Raw genomic sequence first — 22,653 nt, forward strand, 5'->3', positions numbered from 1 at the left:
GAAGTGCCAAGAAGGGGGACCAGAGCGTCTGTAAATCAAGCAGCTAAACCCCACCGCGCAGCACCCGCGAGCGGGATTCGAACCCGCGACCTCCCCGCTGAGGAGCCTGCGGAGCGAGCCGCGGCGCCACGGCGGCCGCACGGCACCGCCCCGCTGCCGTGAGGGGCCCGGGCCGCCAGGGGGCGCGATGGCGGCGGGCGCGGCCCCGTGACCGGGCGGCGCGGAGCGGCCCGGCCGCTCCCCCTGCACCAACCCCCTCAGCGCTCCGGCCGGGCCGGGCCGGGCCCAAGGGAGCCGAACCGGGCCGGGCCGAGCCGCCGCCATGTGGCTGGGGCCCGAGGAGGTGCTGCTGGCCGGCGCGCTGTGGGTGACGGAGCGGGCCAACCCCTTCTTCTTGCTCCAGCGCCGGCGGGGACACGGCAAAGGGGGCGGCCTCACGGGTGAGGCGCCGTTGGGCCGGGGGCAGGCACGGCCCGGGGGGTGCTGAGGGGACGAGAGGGGCGCTGGGGGTGTGGGGGATCCGGGGTGGGCGGCGTGAGGGGCTCCGGCCTTCTCCGGGACAGCCCCGGGCGGTCCCGGGCCTCCCCGCTTGGCCCGGGAAAAATTGGGTTGGGATAAGGGGTTTTTGGGTCACTCAGGTGGCCTCGGGTCTTTGGGGTGTGCTTCATACCCCCCCCCCCCCCCCCCCCAAAAAAAAAATAAAAAAGAAAAAGAAAAAAGGTTTAGGTGGGGGAGAGCAAGGTGTGGTTTGTCACGAGCGTTGCTGTGATACTCGCAGATCTGGCTGTGGTACTGGTGGGTATCGCTGTGGTACTGGTGGGTATCGCTGTGGTACTGGTGGGTATCGCTGTGGTACTGGTGGGTATCGCTGTGGTACTCACAGGTATTCCTGTGGTGCTCCTACACATTTTGGGGACAGTCACGGTGCTGTGCGTGGACGGAGGTGAAGTCATGCAGCTGAGCGGTAATTGTGTGTGTGTGCGGCTGCCTGGTATCCCTGGCTGCTGATGGGGACCGTTAAACGAACGTAACTGTGACCAAGGCACGGTGTGAACAACAACAGAATTCCCTCAAACACCCATGTACATGCAGAATGTCTGCACCGTTATGTAAATAATAAAAGGTGAAAAAGGTGCTTTTTACATTGGTTGAGTTACGCACAACCAGCCTCATGTGGTTGGCCCTGTGGACCAAATACAAAAAATACAAACTACAGAAATGACACAAGTGATAAACATCTTTAGCATATTTCGTCTTTTTCACAATACTTAAAATGGTTTTGAACTACTCTCTTATGTAACACGGTTTGTGTAATTTTGTGTGTGAGTATATAAATGTGTTCTGGAATTTCCCAGTCTCTTCACAAGGAGAAGTCACCCTTGGCGCTGTTCTGGACGATTAAACATTTAGACTGATCTTTTCTTAAGTGCCTGAAGCTTTGAGCCAGTTTACTTCTTGAGCAAGCTCAGCCCAGTGAGAGTCTTCTCCAGAGCCCCTGTGTGCTGGAAGCCGCATGACCTCCTCGCAGAGCTGGACAGCTGCAAGTTAACATCTGGGAGTTAGAATGCAGATATTCAGCCAAGCTAACAAGTCGTTTAAATTGCAGTTGTACTCGAGTTCTTGTCTCCATGTCTTGTTACTGGCACACGTGTCAATATATATGACACATCGAGTGTTGTTATAGGAAGTATACAAAATGAGTTTTTAATCCATATTCTGCCAACAACTATACAGAAGATACCTGGAGCCAGAGCAGATCCTGTTGTATTGGGTGCATACGCATTTGTTTTAAGGATTACCAAACTCCATGTGGCTGTTCCCTGGCTGATCGTGTTATCTCTGGTGCTTCTCTTGAAGTAGGCTCAATGCTATGTCCCTAATCTGTTGCTTGCTTTTGGGTAGCTGAGGGAGAGATAAAGGGGAGGAGGAAGCAAGTTTCACAGATAGTGAAAGATACAGACGAGTACAATTTGCTCAGGCTCACCCAAAGCATAGGGAGGATGGCAGGGAATTGGGCCTGGGACTCCTGAAGAGCAGACCAGAGGAGCAACTGTGCTCCCTCTCCCTGTTCTAAGATTAGAAAATGAAATAATGAAGATGTTGCAAAATGAATTTATGCTAAAGGTACTCGTAGTACATTATATAGAATGAATAAAGCAAAGTATCTTAAATATTTGATTTAACTAGCAAATTGATTTAATTGAAATGAATGGATTTGCTTTACGAAGTCTTGTGGCGGTCAGCATTTAGTGCTGAAAATGCCTGCCTTTTCATTTACCATATTAAAAAAATACCTTCTGAATTACCAAATTTTGGTTCTCTAGCTGCATTCTTTATTTTATTGAGGTACTTACAGGAATGTCACTGAAACCTGGGAGTACCAGTTTTCTAGAACTATTTGATTCCATTTTGGAATGGACCTTGCCTTCTGTTTGCATAGGTGATTCTGAAAGATACAGTATTGAAAACGCTTTCATGTTATAGTTTAGTAGCTTAAAAATCAGGTAGTAGCAGAAGCTTGGAATTTCTGGAGACTTCATATTCTTGTGGCAATCATTTGGATTCAGTGATGAAAGATCTTAGAGGCTTATGAGATTATTGCCCGCACTGAGGACAAAGCTCTTTTTTTTCAAAAAGTATTTTTGAGACAAAGTTAATCTGAAGATGTTCCACTTTAACCGTCTCTCCTATTTGTCCGGACCCCATGGAAAAAATGCATTTAATTTCATTATAAAACTCTCCTAGGAAGGCAGAGGATCATAATGAGGTTTAGTAGATATTTAATTGCCATCTAAACTTCAGCCATTCACAGTGGGATTACCTTTGGTGGCTCATAGGTAATTTGCTTTCAGTGACTGGATTTAGGTCTTTGTTTTCTTGACCAAGAACCATCACAGGGTGCATAATAGGAACACTGGTACTTTTTTGTAGTGTCAATGATGTATTTTTGCTTAACCCAATTATTTGGTTTGGTATTGCATTGTTTTAATTTCTGTATGTTTGCTTCCTAGGTCTCCTTGTGGGAACGTTAGATGTGGTTTTGGATTCCAGTGCCAGAGTTGCCCCGTACCGTATTCTGCACCAGACTCAGGACTCTCAAGTGTATTGGGCAGTAGCGTGTGGTATGTATTGACGTGACTCTTGTCAGAGGCTGGATTCATGTTATTCTATTCTCTGTTTTCTTCAGGTGATCAGTTACCCACACAGGAGTATTCTGTGACTGCTCAGGAAATTTTGGTGGGGCAGTGGGTAATGCCAGAAATGGCAAAACTTCTTGGCATTGTTTAAACTATAGGTTGTGAACATAAGGCTCTGTAAAAGCTTCCACTTCAGCAGATGTTATGAAATTTGTATCTTCCAAGATACTGGTTTGTAGGGTCATAGAGGATTGCTCAGAAAATAAAGCTGTGATGACAAAGATTGCTGTGGGATAATGAGTGCTGTGCCAGAACCTGCTTACCAGGAACACAGTACAAGATGGGAACCTGTAAGGTCATTCAAAGTGCCAAACACTCTTGTGGAAATCTTCTTAGTGTTTTGATCCTTTTTTTTTCTTCTGCTATTTCTGGCCTGTAATAGATGTATAGCTATAGTATATCTGTAAAATATATTAATATATCTTTTTAAAGCAGCAAGAATTCTTGGCCTCTTTTACTTGATAGATGTAACTGCTGCGTTGGAATATTGTGGTGCAACCTTCTGGTATCCAGTAGTGAACTCTGCTTAAGGCTTTAAATCCTACTGGTTGCTGAAAAGAAAATATCTTAAGACATATTTGTTAGAGTGGCTTTGTTTACAATAAGCATCTTCACTTCTCACTTTGTGGTTCAGAAGTAAAATCTGAGCATGAAGTAATTACTTGCTAAGCCTGCAGATGTTGAAACCTTGTTTTCCCTGTTCCCATCTTGTCCCCAGGCAACCAACAAAACATTCTCCCTTGCAGAGCTGCTTAAATTCTGCAGGAGAGAGCCTTAGAAATTGCTGCGTTCCACAAAAAAAATCAGTTTCACTTCTGACGAAGGAGGAGGCAGAGAAGAAAACAGGAAAATAAGATGACAGAACAGAAACTGAATAGGAAAAAACAAACAAACAAACAAAACAGAAAATGTATTAGCCACATGTGGTGCAAATAATTCTGTAGTACCTTGACACTCAGTGAGCGTGTTTTTGTACAATTTCAGTAGTGCAGTAGTAGCTGATATTCTCAATATTTCAGTTACTTTGAAGTAACGCAACATGGTAGAATGAGATGGGCTATGTAGCAACTGTATGGAATTTGATAAATTATTATACTAGAATAAATACATTATACTAATCCAAAGTACTATTTTTTAATCATATGATATATTCACGTTACTGTCAAAAGAAGAGTACTGGCATTCACGTAAAGTTATAAAATTTACATGGTTCTCTAGCTGAAAAATGTCCATCTTTAATGTACGGTTTGTCATGTGTAAATACTAGTGGGCAACGTTCCGGTTATGCATGCAGCTACAGCCTTCAGCATTTTGTTCTTAGAACTCTTTGTAGGAATTGCAGAATTTTAGTCATTTTGTGTATGTTATTCTAATGTTGTTCATAGAAGGACCTCAACTATTGAGACCTGTCTTTTAGCAATTTGTTTGCTATCAGTTGGTGAGAGATGCAGGTCATGAAACAACTAGAAGATGGGATTTATTCCCCCACCATTACTACTTGACTGTTGGTGTGTTTGTTTTTTCCTTTGATGACCAAAGCATCCTGTAATTGATAATTCTGCGCTCTTAAAATTAGCCATTTAGTATTATTCAAAATTAGTTATGCTTCAAAAACAACGTCAAATGGCTTGAATAAACATCAAGTAAACTTATACACAAAAGCAGAAGAAACTGTATTTGTTGTCTAATTCATTGACCTGTACACAGAAACTCAAACTCATAGTCCTGCGGTCCTCTGAGACAAGGCAGCTTATTTGCTTCTAGTTTTTGGTTTCAGGTTTTGGAGTTATTTTTGCTTATGAAACCACAGATTAGCTGGGGTTTGGTTTTGTGGCCGGGTATCCAACTACAAATACACAAATATTGTTTCTTTGCTGAAGCAGCCTCTTAGATAAGAAAGTCAGGTAGAGCAGTAGCTTTAGAGGACTGTTTGTTTCCTGCTGTTTTCTTCATTTCCATCATTAACCACATTGAGGGGTTTAATGTTCTAGCAGAGAATTTGAGTAGTGGGAGGCATGCTGTTAACATTTTTACATATCCCATTGCTTTTGTTTGAAACTTCAAAAGATGAATCTACGGGAATTTGGCAATGAGAAACTTACAAGTGTCTTTGACTTGCAAATTTTGTCTGCATTTAATGTTGTTTCTTATCTTAAAAAATTGAATTGCTATTTTATTTCTTTATTTCTGCATAAGAGAATAGAGTAATAGCCGTTGATAGAGGTGACGAAATCTTTTACTAAACGTAAATCTCTGAAACAATTAAGGGAACAAAATGTTAATGAAAGCAACTTTTTATAGAAGAGTTCATTAAACTGGTTAGACATTGAAGCTTGTCCTCTGTGAACCTTGTGGGCTATGTGGTTAAAGACAACTAACTGTTTGATGCAAGTTTTGCTGAGACCTTTTTTTTTCCTTTAGGAAAGCAAAGAACATAGCATTTGAATATTTTGGTTGCTTTTTGTTTTGTAATTGTATGTTCTGTGCTGCCCATGAAAAATGAAACCCCTTTGGAGGTGTAAAAAGTGTGATTGTTCTGAAATTTCAAGTTTCTTCTGAAAGTTCATTATTTTTATTCTAGACAATTAGGAATTAAGAGTACTTCTTGTCTGGAGCGTAACAATGCTTTTTGTCTGGGGAAAAAAACACTATTTGCTGTGTAATTGCAAATAGGATGATGTGTTGGTAGTGTGCTTATTATCCTCGGTGGCAACTGAGACATTTCATTAGACACATAATGGTGTGTATATAATATCCTCAACATGTATACAATTGATGTGTTTGATGTTTGATCACTGTTTGGTAATTATTAATTCACTGCTATAAACTTGGAGAAAAAAAAGAGCTTGTTCTAATTTATTTTTTTTCTTTGCTCTTCCCTTCATATTTCACCCCTTCAACTAGGATCATCTCGTAAAGAGATCACAAAGCACTGGGAATGGCTGGAGAATAACTTACTACAGACTCTATCCATCTTTGATAATGAAGAAGATATCACCACCTTTGTCAAGGGCAAGATACATGTAAGGGACATGTTTCCCTGAAGGACTTCTAGATCCTGATAATGAATAGGGAGGTGGTATGAAGAGCTTTTTACCCTTGGAAGGGAGGAAGCAAGAGCTCCATTGCAGAGCTTCAGACATACATTTGAAATTGTCATGAAATGCATACAGTGTTGTCAGCATGACATTACGTCCACAACACTGGACAAATGTTGGGGGGGGAGGTTATGGGCAGTAGATGTCAAGGAGCAGCCTACCTAGGGTAACTAATTAAAATCTAATCACTTATTATAATTCTTGTGAACCTTTGACAGTGTTGAACTAAAGTTGATCTAGGAACAAATATGGGGGAGAGAATTCTGGTTCGTAAGCAATGCATTTGTGTTCCCATGATGGTCTTGAAGCCATCTAGGATGTAAAGGAACTGAACCCTAACTTGCATGGGTGTTCAGACAGGTGTCTCTGCTTGTTGTGCAGTTAACACTCTTCAGATGACCAGCACACAGATTCTGCAGAGTAAAAACATAACGTGCGTTTTTTTTTTTATTGAACAGAAGCAGTCTGAGGCTTTTCTAGTACTCTTGTCAGGTTTCTCTGTAGTTGCTGTGTGTCTGTGTGCGAGAGAGATTGTGGTAATTTGTTTTTCCTTCTGGCTGGTCAAGATCTGACGGCTTGCAGAGTTCAGTTCTTCCTGACAGATGATGATCTTCCTGTTGAAAATGCGTGTTTGCAAGTGAAAGCAGACCGGTTCTCCTGCAGGGTGTTCACAGTGTTACCAGACCAGCTGTGAGAAACGCAGTCAAATGTTAAACGTGAACCCTAGCTGCGTGTGTTCAGGAGCAGATCAGCTCGTAGACTCCCAGGCTATCTGACTGCTCCTTCTACATGTCTTTACTGTTTCTCTAACTTGACAGGAGAAATGTTAACTGCTGTGTTGTGTTTCTTCTTTCTGTCTTCCGGATTGCTGCTGTGACCTTTAACTGTATTTTCTGTCTGTCAGCAGACATCTCTTATCTCTGTGTCTCTCCTCCCATGTCCTTCAGGGAATTATTGCTGAAGAGAACAAGAATCAGCAGCCCCAGAGCGAAGAGGATCCAGGTAAATTCAAGGAGGCTGAACTGAAGATGCGGAAGCAGTTTGGGATGCCAGAGGTGGAGAAGTTGGTCAATTACTATTCCTGCAGCTATTGGAAGGGGCGTGTTCCCCGGCAGGGTTGGCTGTACCTCACTGTCAATCACCTCTGTTTCTATTCCTTCCTGCTGGGCAAAGAGGGTGAGTTATAAACTTACTATTTTTTTTCTGCTATTTCCCATTATCTTTTTGATGTGGGTGATCTTTCATGGGGACTTTTTTTTTTTTTTTTTTTTTTTTTAAAGCTGAATGGTGTTTGTTTTTTTTTTCTCTTTAGGAATCCTTTGAGCTCTGGCTCAACTTGTAGATCCATCCTTGCACTCGTAGACACTTCAGTGAAGTTTAAACTGCCAGGTTGTGCACCTGGGCTTTTACTTCCACTGAATTAGAGAACCAAGCAATTTTTTGACTTTAGTGAGTTTTGTTTGAGAACCACCCAGTAATAACAAAACTTAAACCCCTGAGTACGAAGTTAACTTGCTAGAAAGAAAGAATTAAAACATGAGTAATTGTAATTGAAAGCATTTAATGAATAGAAGAGTCCTTTGGAGCTGCATTATTTCTAGTCCAGCTATTCCCAAAGAATATTTCCAAGTATTTTTTGAGAACCCAGAAAAGAATAAAGAAAAGGAATGTGCACATGTTAGAGGAAAAAAATACTGCTGCATGGAGAGCTTTCTCGCTGCTTGAGCTTCATTTCTGATTTCTGTTTCGTCTCAAATTGTAATAGTAGCTTTTTTAACTTTTTTTTTTCCTAGTGACACTGGTGATTCAATGGGTGGATGTAACCCAGCTAGAAAAAAATGCTACCCTGCTGTTCCCTGAGTGCATTAAAGTGAGCACAAGGGACAGCGAACTTTATTTTTCCATGTTTCTCAACATCAATGAGACCTTCAAGTTGATGGAGCAGTTGGCTAACATTGCTATGCGGCAGCTACTGGATAATGAGAGCTTCCTACAGGACAAGTCCCTCCCAAAGCCCAGGAAGCCTCTTAAGAACATCTCTGCACTAAAAAGGTGTGTGTTTCCAGCAGTGAGAAGACAGAGGAAAGGGGATTGTAATAATAAATCAGCATTACTGTGTAGCTCTCGGGTGCCCCTGGGTTTTTCTCACTCTAGGCAATGCTTCAGTTATTTCAGTCATTAGCCCTCTGCCTGTTGTTTTTTTCCATCCCTAATTGGTATTGAATTCACATAAACCCTCATGTCTTTCTCATGCATGAAGGTACAGACTAGAGGCTCTCAGAAGGAATTTTCAACTTCAAACTACTAAAAATCATATTTAAAAAATAAAGTGTGAAAGAAGAAAATGAAACTGGCCCCTTGGCCTGAAGTTCAAAAATTATAAAAATAAATAAATATGTATGTTGCAAAAAATCCTTCCACTGAGGACTGTTCTTAACAGTATCTGAATCTGATAAAACATTTCAGTTTCCCAGATTTCTGTTCTGAGATGTGCTTGCCTATTTTGTCTTGTATTGCAGGACATACCCTGTCAGTGAAGCATGTCTGAAGGCTGAAAGAGGAGTCAGATAAGGGGTAGCATCTCAGTTAGAGAAATGAATAGTAAGAATTCACAGCACAGGCTGGAGTTTGTTATTGTAACGAACACTTACGCTAGTGTTTCTGTGGGTTTTTCAAAGGAGAAAAAAAACTCTAGGGACTACTCTCTACTTTTCCCCAGAGACCTTGATGCTCGAGCCAAAAATGAATGCTACCGTGCCACTTTTCGGCTGCCCAAGGATGAGTGCCTGGATGGACATACAGACTGTACCTTGTGGACACCATTCAACAAGATGCACATTCCTGGCCAGATGTTTGTTTCCAACAATTACATCTGTTTTGCCAGCAAGGCAGAGGAGGCTTGTCATCTCATCATTCCTCTCAGGGAGGTGGGGATTTCTCAGTTGTGTATTACTACAGCCTTTTCTTATCTTTTTGTCTGCTTCTAGCTTTTGTGTCATGCTTTGCAGATAATGGAGAATCTGCTAGATCCAAATGTCTTCTGCCCTTGTCTTTGTCTTCTAGGTGACAATAGTTGAGAAGGCTGATAGTTCCAGTGTCTTGCCCAGCCCTCTGTCCATCAGCACTAAAAGTAAAATGACCTTCTTCTTTGCCAATCTGAGGGACCGAGATTTCTTGGTACAGAGAATCTCTGACTTCTTGCAAAGAACACCATCCAAGAAACCATGCGGCAGTGACAGGGAATGGAAGTGGAATATGGGTGATCCTGGATGCGAGGTACTAAGGAAATAGGTGGGAGGAGCATTTTTGCACCTTTCAGGCGGACACAGGGATAGTTCTTGAAGGACGATTTAAAGGAAAAGCCAGAACTGTAGCCACCTCTTCTCTACCACCTCTGTCTCCAGTCTGGCAGATATGTTATGTATGACTTAACTTTACAGCAGTAGAAATACGTTATGTTTTTTATCAAAGTAAATATTTGCATTTTCCAGGAAGTTCCAGAGTTGCCTTCCAGCAGCCCACTTGCAGTTAGCCCCCCTTCTGCTCTCAACAATCGACCTGTCAACTTCTGCGCAGGGGAAGTGCCAACAGCCTCCCAGGGACTGCTCAAACTTTTCAGAAGAAATTCTGAGGAGCTCTTGGGACCCAAAGGGGTAAATGATATTTTAACTTAAATCAATTAACTATAAATAGTGTATAGTAGGTGGCAGATTTCCTGTCCTGCTCTGAGACTATAAATGCATTTTCTCCCTAGCTTCTGTCACCTCTGCAGTATCACTGTCACCATGGTAGTGCTGCATAGATGTAACCTAACCATCAGCTTACTGTATCAGTACTGAGATACATGAGTAGAGGCTGAGAAACTTGTGTTACTGTGCTTTTGGGATACAAATTAGTATCTGTGAAGAACTGCTTTTCTTCAGATCAAAGCAGTAGAGAACTGGTATTTTGGTTTCCTAGACAGTCATCTTAGACCAAGGTTCTTGCATTTATGTAGAGATTTGCAAGGTGTAATATCATTGCTAAGCCCATGTTGCTGTTGTGGAGATGACTTAAAGCAGGTCAGAACTGATTCAGAACAGTATAGATTAGCATACACCCTTTTATTCAGCAGGAAGAAGAAAATCTTTAGGTGTCACAGTGCATTTCTTTCATGAAGTGTAGGCCTGAGTACCCAGAAATCACCTGTTATGCAAATATAAAAATGCTTTGATCTCCTAAAATGGCTTTGTTTGTTCCTGTGCAGGCAAAGGAGAAGATGAAGGAAGAGTCTTGGAACATTCATTTCTTTGAATATGGGAGAGGGATGTGTATGTATCGCACTGCCAAGACTAGGGAGCTGGTGCAGAAAGGAATCCCAGAGAATCTTCGTGGAGAGCTGTGGCTACTTTTCTCAGGTAGGAGGTTGTGAGGGATACTTTGGCAGCTAGCAGAAAAAAGTGTTCTGCACATCTCAAGGGAAAAGGTATAAATCACAGCTCATTTCAGAAGAGATAAATCAGAAGTTAACTCCACCTGAATTATACTTCATGGTTGTCTTGGACAAAAATGCAGCGATTGCATTACTAATATGACTTTATTTATGAGTGTAGTAGCTCTTTGGTCAATTTTGTCTGAATTTCAGTGTTGGGACTTACACTCTAACCTGATGCTTTAACAATGAATTTGTTTCTATACTTACTTTCATGTCTATTTGTAGTTGCTGAGTTTGTGTAGTGCTTCCTGGATGCCTCTTCTCTGATGCTGTGGGCATAGAGCCTATATTTTGAAGCACAAGAAGTGATGCAGTATTTATTTGTCATTACAGGGGCTTGGAACGAGATGGTCACTCATCCTGGTTACTATGGAGATCTTGTGGAAAAGTCAATGGGAAAGTACAATCTTGCTACAGAAGAAATTGAGAGAGATCTGCACCGTTCTATGCCAGAACATCCTGCCTTCCAGAATGAGTTGGGAATTGCTGCCCTCCGGAGAGTCTTAACAGCTTATGCATTCAGAAATCCAACAATTGGGTACTGTCAGGTAAGAAAGAAGTCTTAGACTTATCAGCCCCTGCATGGTTACCATGACTGTATTGGATCTTTTCTTGGTTCAGTTTCAAGCTTTTCCTTCTTGCTGTGCATGTGATGGAAAGAAGCGGTGTTGTTGCATGGATCTCTTAATTATCCTTCGGATACAGCATTTATATAGACTTTGCGCATATCCGTTATGTGTGGTGACACATTCTTTCAGTAGTTTTTGTGCTAGAGCTCTCCTTACTTCAAGAAAAGCATCTCCTGGTTTCCTTGAAATAAGCAATGAAATCAAGCGAATAGTGATGCACATGAGCAATATATCACAAATGAAGCCAGTTGCTGTTTCGCAAACAGCTCAGTAGAAATTCAGATTTGTTTTGTGTATTTCTGTGCCATGAGAGGTTCTTGTTACATTGTTCTGTTACGATCAAAGCTTTTTCTGAAAACTTTGAAAATCATATATGGTCATGTTTATTAACAAAAGTGCTTGACAAAAAGTAGTTACATTATCTGCTGCCTTGCAGAGGAACTGAAACAGGAAGGTTAATTGTCTCAAGGTCACCTAGTGACTCAGATACCAGTAAAAGCTGGAAATAAATCTGACTCTCACTCCCACAAGACTGCTTTGCTGTAATCATGCTCTTTAAGTTTAGCTGATCTGTAATGACAGAATTTTCATGAACGTCTTCATGTTTCTCTCTCTCTCTCTCTCCCCCTGTGTTTAATGCTGCCAACAAATAGGCAATGAACATTGTTACATCAGTGCTGTTGTTATACTGCAATGAGGAAGAAGCTTTCTGGCTCCTAGTGGCTTTATGTGAGCGGATGTTGCCAGATTACTACAACACAAGAGTAGTGGGTGAGTCTTTGTCAATATCATGCTGGATCCTGGATTTTCAGCTACAGTTTTGTCAGAATCTCTCAGGAATATTTTGTTTCTTCAGAATTAGTTAAACGTGATGGGTTTTAAAGATGAAGCACGAGCCTCTTCCCTTTAAAGTTGCAGGTGTGTGGTGGAGGCATAGAAAGAGATGCTATGGGCTACCAAGCTAAACAAGGAAGATGGAGTCGAGAATAATCTCCGTCTATACGTGTTATGTTTATTGGGAACAGGGTAACAAATCTAAACAAATGTGTTACTTTTAGTTCTGATATTAAGAAGCTGATAGGAAATCAAAGTGAACACATAATGTTTTGTTTAATAATTGATTAACTTGGTTATAGTACCATGACCTCACAAATTCAAGTTCTGATATTGTTCTTGTCTCTTTTCCCAGGTGCATTGGTGGACCAAGGCATCTTTGAAGAACTTACACGAGAGTATCTTCCACAGCTGTCAGAAAAGATGCAGGAGCTGGGAGTGATTTCTACCATATCCCTTTCTTGGTTTCTCACGCTCTTTCTCAGTGTCATGCCCTTTGAGAGTGCTGTGGTCATTGTTGACTGTTTTTTCTACGAGGGCATCAAGTTTATCTTGCAGGTGTCGTTGGCCATACTTGATGCCAACATGGAGAAGTTGTTACAGTGCTGTGATGAAGGTGAAGCCATGACTATTCTGGGCAGGTACCATTACTTGTTCTTACTTATAACTGAATGGTAATGGTACCCTTTTTAGTCATCATTCCTTTGTACCTTATAAGAGAGAGTCTTTTATAGTTCCCATGAATTCCATTACATAGCAGGTCATAGAAATTTGTCTAGAGTGAAACTTGAGCACCAGAGATGTTTGCTATTGCTTTTTGCAACAGCTGAAACAAATTTTCAGCTGAAGTATGAGCTGAGGAATCCCATATTTGCAGAGCTGTTTGTTTGGTGGCATACAACATTCCTGTTTCTCAGTTTGAATTTGAAATCCACAGGGTTGCTTATCCAAAATTCACAGAAGAATTCTAATCCACTATTAAGAACAAGTCCTGGCAAGAATGGCCTTCTTGTAACAGAAAACTTGATCAAGCAGATATTTCGCAAGTGTAGTAAATAAAAGAATTTCTTGTTTGAAATGTGAATCTGTCCTATTTACAGTAAGATCTTCAGCTTACTGCTGGGAGCCTGCCTTTGAAAAGAACAGATATCCCCAAAGTAGAGTGAACATCAGCTGTCTGTCTGAGATGTTGAGGATAGCATTGTGGGTTAGCTGGGAAAAATTAAATTTTCCTATGTGTTTCCATTAATAATACAAAGGAGTTAGGACTGGTGCATTTAGCATATTACTGCTTTTCTTTGACACTAATCCTGGAGTCTTGGATCTGTTTGTTTGTTTTCTCCACAGGTATTTGGACAATGTAGTTAACAGACAGAGCGTCTCACCCCCTATTCCCCACTTGCACGCCTTATTGACGAGTGGAGATGACCCACCACTTGAAATTGACATCTTTGACCTCATCAAAACATCCTATGAGGTCAGGTTCTGGCTTAGTTTTTGCCTAAGTGATTTTTCTCCCCTAAAATCCAGTTTTATACAGACGGAATTTGAAGTGTTCGTAGCTCGAGGTGCCCAAGGAGCGCATGCTCAAGCCACTAATATTTTTGTTTGGTATAAGTAGAGCCTAACATTTTTGACTATTGTGGATTCCAAAGAGTCTCTCCAGCACCAGGGGAGACTGTCAAAAATCATGAGGTATGCTGCAGAAACATGGAAGCATCCCAGTTCATTTTCACAGTTTTTTCTCACCTTTTTGCTGCTGGTAAAAGGTTTCTGGGGGTTCTAGATAATCTCTGAGGGTACACTGCACTTGTTAAAGATCATGTAATTCAACAGGGATTATTTGTTCTTAAGGAGATGATGCTGACCTGGTCCGCTTTTTTTTTTTTCTTTTGTAGAAATTTAGCAATTTGAAGGCAGATGATATTGAACAAATGCGTTTTAAACAAAGGCTGAAGGTGATCCAGTCCCTAGAGGATACAGCCAAGAAGAGTGTGGTATGTGACTCCCAGATTAAATGAGCTACCAAATGGCATATTAATGCAATGCGTTTTGCTTTAAGAATCAAGAAAGTTTGCTCCGTAGCAAACCTGGTTTTAAGTCACTTAAAGAATGGCACTTAATGTGAGAAATGGATTTACTGGCTGGAATAATGGATTTTCAGTTTTCTTGTTCACATAGGTCTAGTTAATCTAATAAAATGGTTTAAAGTGATTGGGCATGATCAAATTAGATACTTGGCATGGAGGGAGATAAAAACCACTTATAGGCCTCATAATAGTCTCCAATGCCTAACACTGTCTGTTTTCCTACTTGCCTGTAATCTTTGAGAAAAATAGATAGCAGATAAGTATTTTTCTCCTATTTAGAGGGTATGCTAGCATGTTGGGGAATTTTACAGAAGGGTTAATGGCCAGAAATGAGTATTGACATCTATTGCAACTATCTCCCACGCTCCAGGTGGGGAACCTTGTCCATCTGTTTCTTTTGCTGTTGTTTTTCTGTGCATCTGAGTCAAATATCTGAAGATAGAAACAAGAGGGAGGGGCAACACAGGGTTCTCAGTGCTGCAGAGACAGGAAGTAATCAGTGAGTTTTTACTAGCTGCTTAAAATGTCAGTGGTTTCTGCTTGACCAGAAACTGTCTTCTTGACCTGTAATCCATAGCAATGGAAGGTATTGGAATGGTTATGTTTTCTCTCCTCTCTTGTGCCATATCTCATTTTAATTGTTTTCTTCTCTTCTTTGTTACACAGATTTTTCACTGAGTCATATTTAATTTGTCTAGCTTTGAAATAAATAACTCACTCTGTTTTTTCCCTAACTGTAGGTCCGAGCTGTGTCTAGTGACATTGGTTTCTCTATTGAAGAACTAGAAGAGCTGTATGTAGTGTTCAAGGTAAGAACCTATAGAAGCTATAGAGTGAGGAGGGGTGTGTTCTGACACAGAACAAATGTCAAAATAAGTAAAAAAGGAAGTAGTGATTCTGTTTTTATTCTTGATCCAACTTGTCAGAAGCAGATGTGGGGTTCTGTTACATGTGGTGCAACTGAGACCGGCTCTATTACGAAATGATTCTTGGGGGGCAAAGATGGTCAAACCAAGTTCACAGTATTTGAATAACGCTTATTCAGAGAACACAGTCAAGAGAAAGGAATGTCACACAGCACTTACGGAGCTAGGATTGACTTATACCTCAGTTTTTATTCTCAGGTTTGCCATAGAGTTGCTCTGTAAGTGCTGTGCCTCTGTTTGCCAGTGTATGTATTGTTAAAAAAAATAAAAAAAAAAAAAAATCAAACTTCATTTACCAAAGTCACTGCAAATTCAGTTCCACTCTGCTATAGACTCAGAGTCCTAGTTGTAAAATCTGCATTTTCCCTTTGCGGTAAATACTGACTTTCATTTCATTCAAACCTGAAATAATCTTTTTTGTATTTTTCACTTAAATTTGTTCCGTATGGTTTTGTGAAATCCCTGTCTCTTCCTTCACATCATACTATTTTGTAGTGAAATAATGCTAGTAATAATGGTTGAGATAAACAGTGTGTCTGACATATCTCGTCTCTGCTTACTTGGTGCTATTCTTGAGCTATAAGAAAGTCTCCACTCCCATGGATTGTTGTAGTATAAAATAATCTGACCTATCAACCCTTTCCCTCCAAAGGCAAAGTATCTGATGAGTTGCTACTGGGGAAACAATCGTGCTGCAGCTGCCCGCCGAGATCAGAGTTTGCCCTACCTGGAGCAGTATCGCATAGACATGGAGCAGTTCAAAGAGCTGTTCATCAGTTTGACACCCTGGTCCTGTGGTGCACATACACCTGTGCTGGCAGGACGCTTGTTCCGGCTTCTGGATGAGAACAGGGATTCTCTCATTAACTTCAAGGAGTTTGTTACAGGGATGAGTAAGTGGTATTTCTGGAGATCTTGGAATATTATAAAAAAACATTTTCTGTCGTCTTCCAGAGAACTAAAAAAATAAAGAGATGGTGATGTTTGCACTATCATGAAGGGAGGGTTGACAGTCTCACAACATGTTTCAAGCAGAACAGAAGATGCCTTTTTCCTGCTAGACAGTCTCCCATTTTGGGAAACAATACATGGTAAACCTACAAGATGAAGCTTTGCTGGGGATATTTCTTTGCTGCTTCTGCAGAGAGCTTTATTCAGCTTAGCATTTCCTCATTGCATTAGAACTCATTCTGTTTTGAGCTTGTGTGCAGAGGGTGATTCTTTATCCTAACTGCTGTTTTTCTTACTCTTCTGATTTATTTTTTCACTTGCAGGTGGGATGTACCATGGTGACCTCACAGATAAACTCAAAATACTTTACAAACTTCATCTGCCTCCTGGTGAGTGATTGCTTCCATATACTGCTACTAGTGAGCATGGTCTGTTCTGACATGCAATAGAAAAGGGATGCCTCATGAGTTTTGCTGATGAAATGGGTAATGCCACTGTTCAGTTACCTTAGAGATCTTAACATTTCTTTCTCTGTGAGTACAGCTCTGAATCCAGAGGAGACGGAGTCTGCTTTGGAGGCCACGAGTTATTTCACAGAGGATGTTACAACAGAAGGTAATGCAACACTTTGTGCCTGTACACCTCAGTTTAGGTAGGAGTTGCAGCACAAATCCATGTGCTGTGAATGGTGATTTTTGCAAGGCATGGTCTCATGGTGGGCAACATGTTAAGATTGCCAGTGGTTTTGAGTTGGCTGCTGTTATTGCATGATGGGAAAGAAGTTCGGAGCTTCAACTGCTGAGCACCCATTTCATGCAGGACACAGCACGCTCTGAAGCACAGAGACAGCTGAGAAGGAGCGGTGTGCTTTTACCAGTTCCTGTCTCTCACCCTGATTTGGGTTTTTCATGCGAGTCTCATTGTCTCTCTTCTTGTTTTTGTTTCTTTCTCTGTGTTTGTCTCTGTGTGGCCTTTTCTTCTGTTTTATCTGGGATATTGTCCCCTCAACCCCTCTTTCTTCTGCTCCAGTATCTCCTTTTGTCTCAGAGCTGGATTTCTGCCTGCCCTTTGAGTCTCAAGGTCAGTCCATGGATTATGTGCACACGTTGAGCATGGCTGTAATGCTGATATTTTCTGCCAGCACCAGCATGCTATTTTAAATGCTCTGAAGTTGCTGCTGCTCCTCTCTCATGACATTCCTGCTGTGAATAAAGTATTATAAGTAATTGAACACACTTCAATATATTCTACCTATTGTGTTTCAACCTTTGCCAAAATAGGTTTTGTCCATCTTAAGTATGGACAAAGTATGTTGTTTGTGCTTTATGTTTACCAAAAAAGAGTAATGCTCCAAAAAAAAAAAAAAGAGTTAAATAAAAGGGGTAGTTGCACTGTTTGGTGCTAGATGGCTAACTGAATAAGTCTGAGCTCAGACTAGATTTCCTGTGTAGTCTAGTGACGATATAAGGAACCAGAAGTGAAATTCATAAAATTAGACTCTGCAAATTACTGCCAAAATGTCTGCTCAGCCCATGAGTAATGGACAGTGTAGACATTAGTCACTTACCCTATGTACTCAGTAGTGGATTAGTTTTTTTCCATTTGTTATCTTGCTTTGGATAACGGAACTTTTGTCTTTAAGCCATGCCATTGCTTAGGAGCCTTTTATGTCTGTTTCACCCTTTCTTTTAGAGTTCTGTCATCTCCCTCAGCTGTTTCACCCTCTTTTTCAGTGTGGCTTCTTTTTTTCCAGTTTATCCCAACACCCTCATGCTTCTGTCCTGTGGGAGTGTGTGATCTAGCTTCTGTTAAATATATTCATACATGATTTTAATTTGGATATGAGTTGTCTTATAGTCTTCATGTGTTGTGTTGTTGAAAAACAGATATTAATGACTTTTTAATAATTTTGTTATTTTTAGAAACCCCAGAAGACAAAGGAAGGAGAAATGACAATGGTCAAGAAAAAGGTAATTTCATCATAAAGACATTCCAATCTTGTTTCTTTCATATTACCAACTTAATTGTCCTTCGCTGTATCATGAAGACCTTTCAAAGTGACCCGCATGGACAGTGACAAAGTGGGATGTGAGCTACAAAGTAGCCCTCCTGCCTTACTGCTCTGACTTTTTAGCCTACCAAGATCATAACATTTGAAAATCACATTTGGTTAGTTATCAACTAATAGAGTTAATTTATTAGAAATCAGGCTAATGCAGGAGTGTTAAGATTGCAGCCCAGAAGGCCAAGTGTATCCTGGGCTGCATCAATAGAGGTGTGGCCAGCAGGTTGAGGGAGGTGATTGTCCCCCTCTACTCTGCCCTTGTTGAGGCCCTTCCTGGAGTGCTGCATCTAGATTTGGGGCCCCCAAAGCAAGAAGGATGTGGACCTGGACCTGTTAAAGTGGGCCCAGAGGAAGGTCACAATGATGATTAGAGGCTGGAGCACCTCTCCTATGAAAAAAGGCTGAGAGAGCTGGGGATGTTCAGCCTGGAGAAGAGAATACTCCAGGGAGATCTTACTGCAGCCTTTTAGTACTTACACGGGGTTTATAGAAAAGATGGAGAGTGACTTTTTACATGGGCAGGTTGTGATAGGACAAAGGGGAACAGTTTTAAACTAAAAGAGGGGAGATACAGATTATAAATGTTTGGAGGAAATTCTTCACTTAGAGAGTAGTGAGACACTAGACCCGGTTGCCCAGAGAACTTATGGATGCCCCATCCCTGGAAGCATTCAAGGACAGGTGGGCTGATCTAGTGGGTGGCATCCCTGCCCATGGCAAGGGGGTTGGAACTAGAGGCTCTTTAAGGTCCCTTCCAGCACAAGTCATTGTGAAGATTACTGCTCTACTGAATTTTATCAGATAAACCAGCAGAAAACAATGCAGCTTTCCTGAGAGATGCTTTCCTGAGCTGTCAATAAAACTTGCTTCCAATGTGTTTTTTGCTGAGATGGGGTTCTCTTTGTCTGAAACCATTAACCACCTGGCAGTAGTGCCTTGGTCTTGTCTTGCAGAGGAGAAAGGTACCAGTCCACAGGACTACAGATACTACCTAAGAATGTGGGCCAAAGAAAAAGAGTCCAAAAAAGAAACTATTAAAGATCTCCCTAAAATGAGCCAGGTAAGAATTGAACCTGAAGGTTTCCAGTTAGATGACTGACAGCTTATCAGAGAATTCAGCAATATGTAGCAGCTATTTTGCCAGCATGCTCAGTCATTGCCAGTAGATTGCCTTGCTCTTCTGGTCTGGTGAGCTTTAGAAGCCTCTAGTTCTAAACAGTTGCGTTTAATTCCTCAGTGGACATGTAGCTGGCTATCAAGCTGCTTTGTTTCCACCTGACAAACGTGTTTGATTCTGTGCCTCCCGGATCATTTTTTCCTGTAAGACCTGCAATCTTTGTTTTCCCTCTAGAGCACTATGTTTTGGATACGCCACCACTCATACAAACTTGTTTGGCTTTTTGTTTTTGCATTGCCTGAAGTTAAAGTTGCTTAGGAGAGAGCAAAGAATGTGGTTACAAGAGAGTCTGATGACTAGTGCCACCTTTTCTGTCTCTAATTTCCTTTATGGGTGCTTTTTATACCAGTTGGGAAATGTGTAGAAGCTGACCACAAAAGAGAAACAGGGCAGAAGTAAAGCTTAGGTTTTCTCAGGTGTGAGCATGTCAGTATTCTGTTCATCTGGCAGCAAAAATACTGCCAGTATTAAATTCCTAGCTGTGTCTCAATTTAGCCTCTAGAGCAGAGAGAGGAGTTTGCCTGTGTTTGGACTGTTCTGAATCAGTAAAAGTCACTACTTGATGGGGAGGCAAATAAATGAAGAGTCAGGCAAGATGGTGTCTGTTGTTTCATCAACCACTGTCAACTTTTTGCAGCCTTAAGTATGATTTTTGGTCTTTGTCTTTGAAAGGAACAATTCATAGAGTTATGCAAAACCCTTTACAACATGTTCAGTGAGGACCCCGTAGAACAAGAGCTGTACCATGCAATTGCCACGGTAGCCAGTCTCCTTCTGCGAATTGGGGAGGTTGGGAAGAAGTTCTCCAGCAGACCTGTAAGGAAGTCTGAGGACTGCAAAACAAACAGTACCCAAGATCCTGTGAGTGAAGAGGAGTCACCAACATCTGAACAGAGTCAGAATTCGGCAGTGGAGCAGCAACCCCAAGCTGACCACGAGGACAAAACCTGCGGAGATCCTCAGCCTGAAAAAACCCAGCAGGAGAACCAAACGCTGGGAGATGGGTCAGGGGAAGGACAAGGCTCTCCTTTGCAGCTGCTATCAGATGATGAAACCAAAGATGATATGTCCATGTCTTCCTACTCCATGGTCAGCACGGGCTCCCTGCAGTGTGAAGACATTGCAGATGACACGGTCCTGGTTGGTTGTGAAGGTGGCAGTGCAGCTGCCAGGTACGGCAGTACCATCGACACTGACTGGTCAATCTCCTTTGAGCAGATCTTAGCTTCCATGCTGACTGAGACAGCCCTTGTAAACTACTTTGAGAAAAAGGTCAACATTCTGCAAAAGATCAAAGAACAGAAGAAGGTGGAGAGGCAGTTCAGTTCATCCAGTGACTATGAACTTTCCTCTGTGTCAGGGTGAACTCAAAGCAGTAATTGTCTTTGGGAAATGAAACGGGGAGATAATGTGGCAGATGGCAGGATGGTTTGATATTTTGTTTTTGTTTTTTTTTTCTGTTATTGTTGTTCTTTAATCAGAGACCAGTAACTACACAATTACGATAGATTCTGATCGATAAGGGGCTTCAGACAGTGACTGCTTTCTGTAGGTGCTTTTTTGGCTACTTGGGCTGGCAGAATTAGATTTACATTCTCAAGAGCCATTAGAACCTAATAGCCCCTGACGTACAGAATTACCACCGTAAATTATGCATGTCTGCCTTTTGCTGTCTTTTATTTTAATGACGTTTTATTTCAGACAGTAACTGCTCCTTGCCTGCCCTTGTTTGCTGTAGGTTCCTGGGTAACTTGCACAGCAGATGCAGCCTGGCTTGAAACCATGTTCACATCTGGCTGCAGTCTGAGAGCTCATGCAGTGTCCTCAAGTGCTATAGGACCCTGACCTATAATTAAATAGTCTTGTAAGTTCTTCAGTGCTGTTCTGTGACCCAGCAGCTATAATGCAGATGTGCCCCACTGCTCCCAGCACCCTAAGATCTAAACACACATTCTCAGATCTGCTGGTTTCTTTCAGATGTGATTTGGCACTTTCATAGGATATGATAACTTTTTTCTCATTCAGCATTCAGGAGACGGTTTTCAGATAAACTTGGTTTTCTAGCTTTTGCTCTTCTAATTCGTTGAAAGCCAATTGTTTTTAGTTTCTCTGGGAAACCACAAGCTCCTCGACTTGAGTGCAGAAGTAATATTAAGTCAATCAATGGGCCCTTGACAGTTGTAAGGAGGAGGGAGTATGTTCCTGACATACAAGTCAGTGAATCAGTCTCAACATTGCAGATCTGTGGCACGCTGGTCTGCTGGACTTTCCCTGTTGGAGCGGAAAATATTCATTTTCTTGCTGAGTCTCTTTTTTTTTTTTTCTTTTTTTGCTAACTAACCATGGGTCCAATTTTCAGAAAGACTCCTAAGAATACTGTGATCAGTCAGCCCTTGCAAATGCTGGGGGTAGGAAGGTTTGCAGGAGCGCTGTGCCACCTGCAGCTGCTGAGTGTGTCCCTTCTGAACATCTCGTGTACAAAGTGTCTGACCACGGACGTGCTCGTAGAAACTGCTGCACATCAGAGGGCTTTTACACCTGAAGAGGAAGAAGGCAAAGCAGTGTGGTGCTCTGCCATCAGCCCATTATGGGAAACCCGAACAGACTAGATCTCTTTCCAGTTAAGGAGATTAAATAACTGGGAGACTGAGCGACTGCTCTCTAAATCGGCAAAGCCCAGAAGAAACTAAGAGTTAGCCTTCTGGTAGCAGGGCATCCGCTCCGAGGAAGGAGAATTGATGCTGTCTGTACAGCTGAATTCATCTCAGTGCACAAGCATCTGCCTCGAAGGGCCAGAGCGAGAGATGCTGGTGCTCAGCGAGAGCAAACCCCGCACTGAGGGCAAGGTTTGCTACAGCTTCTGGCTGGCATTGGGAATGTAAAGGCTGGGAAGGACGCGTGTGGTTGGATGTTCCCATTTAACACTACTCGGTGTGCTACTCAGTGTTAATCCCCCCTCGTGACGTTCTCTCTGTGTATTCACAGTTCGTACGTATTTCTTATTTTCCTGCCTCCTCTGTCCTGTATCCGGAGAGCAGCCATGAGTAAAACCGCTTTTACTAATTATTCAGTAATTTATTGTAATTTTTTAAAAGTCCAACTACTCCATGTGATTTTACACTGTCTGTCTGACCTGTCATGTACTCAATAAACGAACCAGAACCCGATGGGCATCCTGGGCTGCCTTTTGTTTGTTCCCTGAGCTCATGGAA

General features: G+C 41.8%; 1 protein-coding gene across 2 annotated transcripts; it reads left to right on the forward strand.

The window, feature by feature from the left end:
• Nucleotides 1-212: 212 nt before the first annotated feature.
• TBC1D9B (TBC1 domain family member 9B) lies at nucleotides 213-22,614 on the forward strand. Of its 2 annotated transcripts, XM_032196697.1 has the most exons (22): nucleotides 214-440; nucleotides 3,012-3,122; nucleotides 6,102-6,220; nucleotides 7,243-7,471; nucleotides 8,089-8,347; nucleotides 9,015-9,222; nucleotides 9,359-9,571; nucleotides 9,787-9,948; nucleotides 10,542-10,692; nucleotides 11,103-11,317; nucleotides 12,052-12,169; nucleotides 12,588-12,873; nucleotides 13,580-13,709; nucleotides 14,131-14,229; nucleotides 15,063-15,131; nucleotides 15,901-16,141; nucleotides 16,523-16,588; nucleotides 16,743-16,814; nucleotides 17,229-17,279; nucleotides 18,122-18,169; nucleotides 19,218-19,324; nucleotides 20,114-22,614. In XM_032196697.1, the coding sequence occupies exons 1-22, from the start codon at nucleotides 323-325 to the stop codon at nucleotides 20,804-20,806; spliced, it is 3,765 nt and encodes a 1,254-aa protein (XP_032052588.1). In that variant the 5' UTR covers nucleotides 214-322; the 3' UTR covers nucleotides 20,807-22,614. The 2 variants fall into 2 exon arrangements, with proteins under 2 accessions (XP_032052589.1, XP_032052588.1); XM_032196698.1 differs by lacking the exon at nucleotides 17,229-17,279 and having other exon boundaries at nucleotides 213-440.
• Nucleotides 22,615-22,653: the final 39 nt, after the last annotated feature.

The sequence above is a fragment of the Aythya fuligula genome, chromosome 14 (genome assembly GCF_009819795.1).
Source record: "Aythya fuligula isolate bAytFul2 chromosome 14, bAytFul2.pri, whole genome shotgun sequence".
Lineage (NCBI taxonomy): Eukaryota > Metazoa > Chordata > Aves > Anseriformes > Anatidae > Aythya > Aythya fuligula.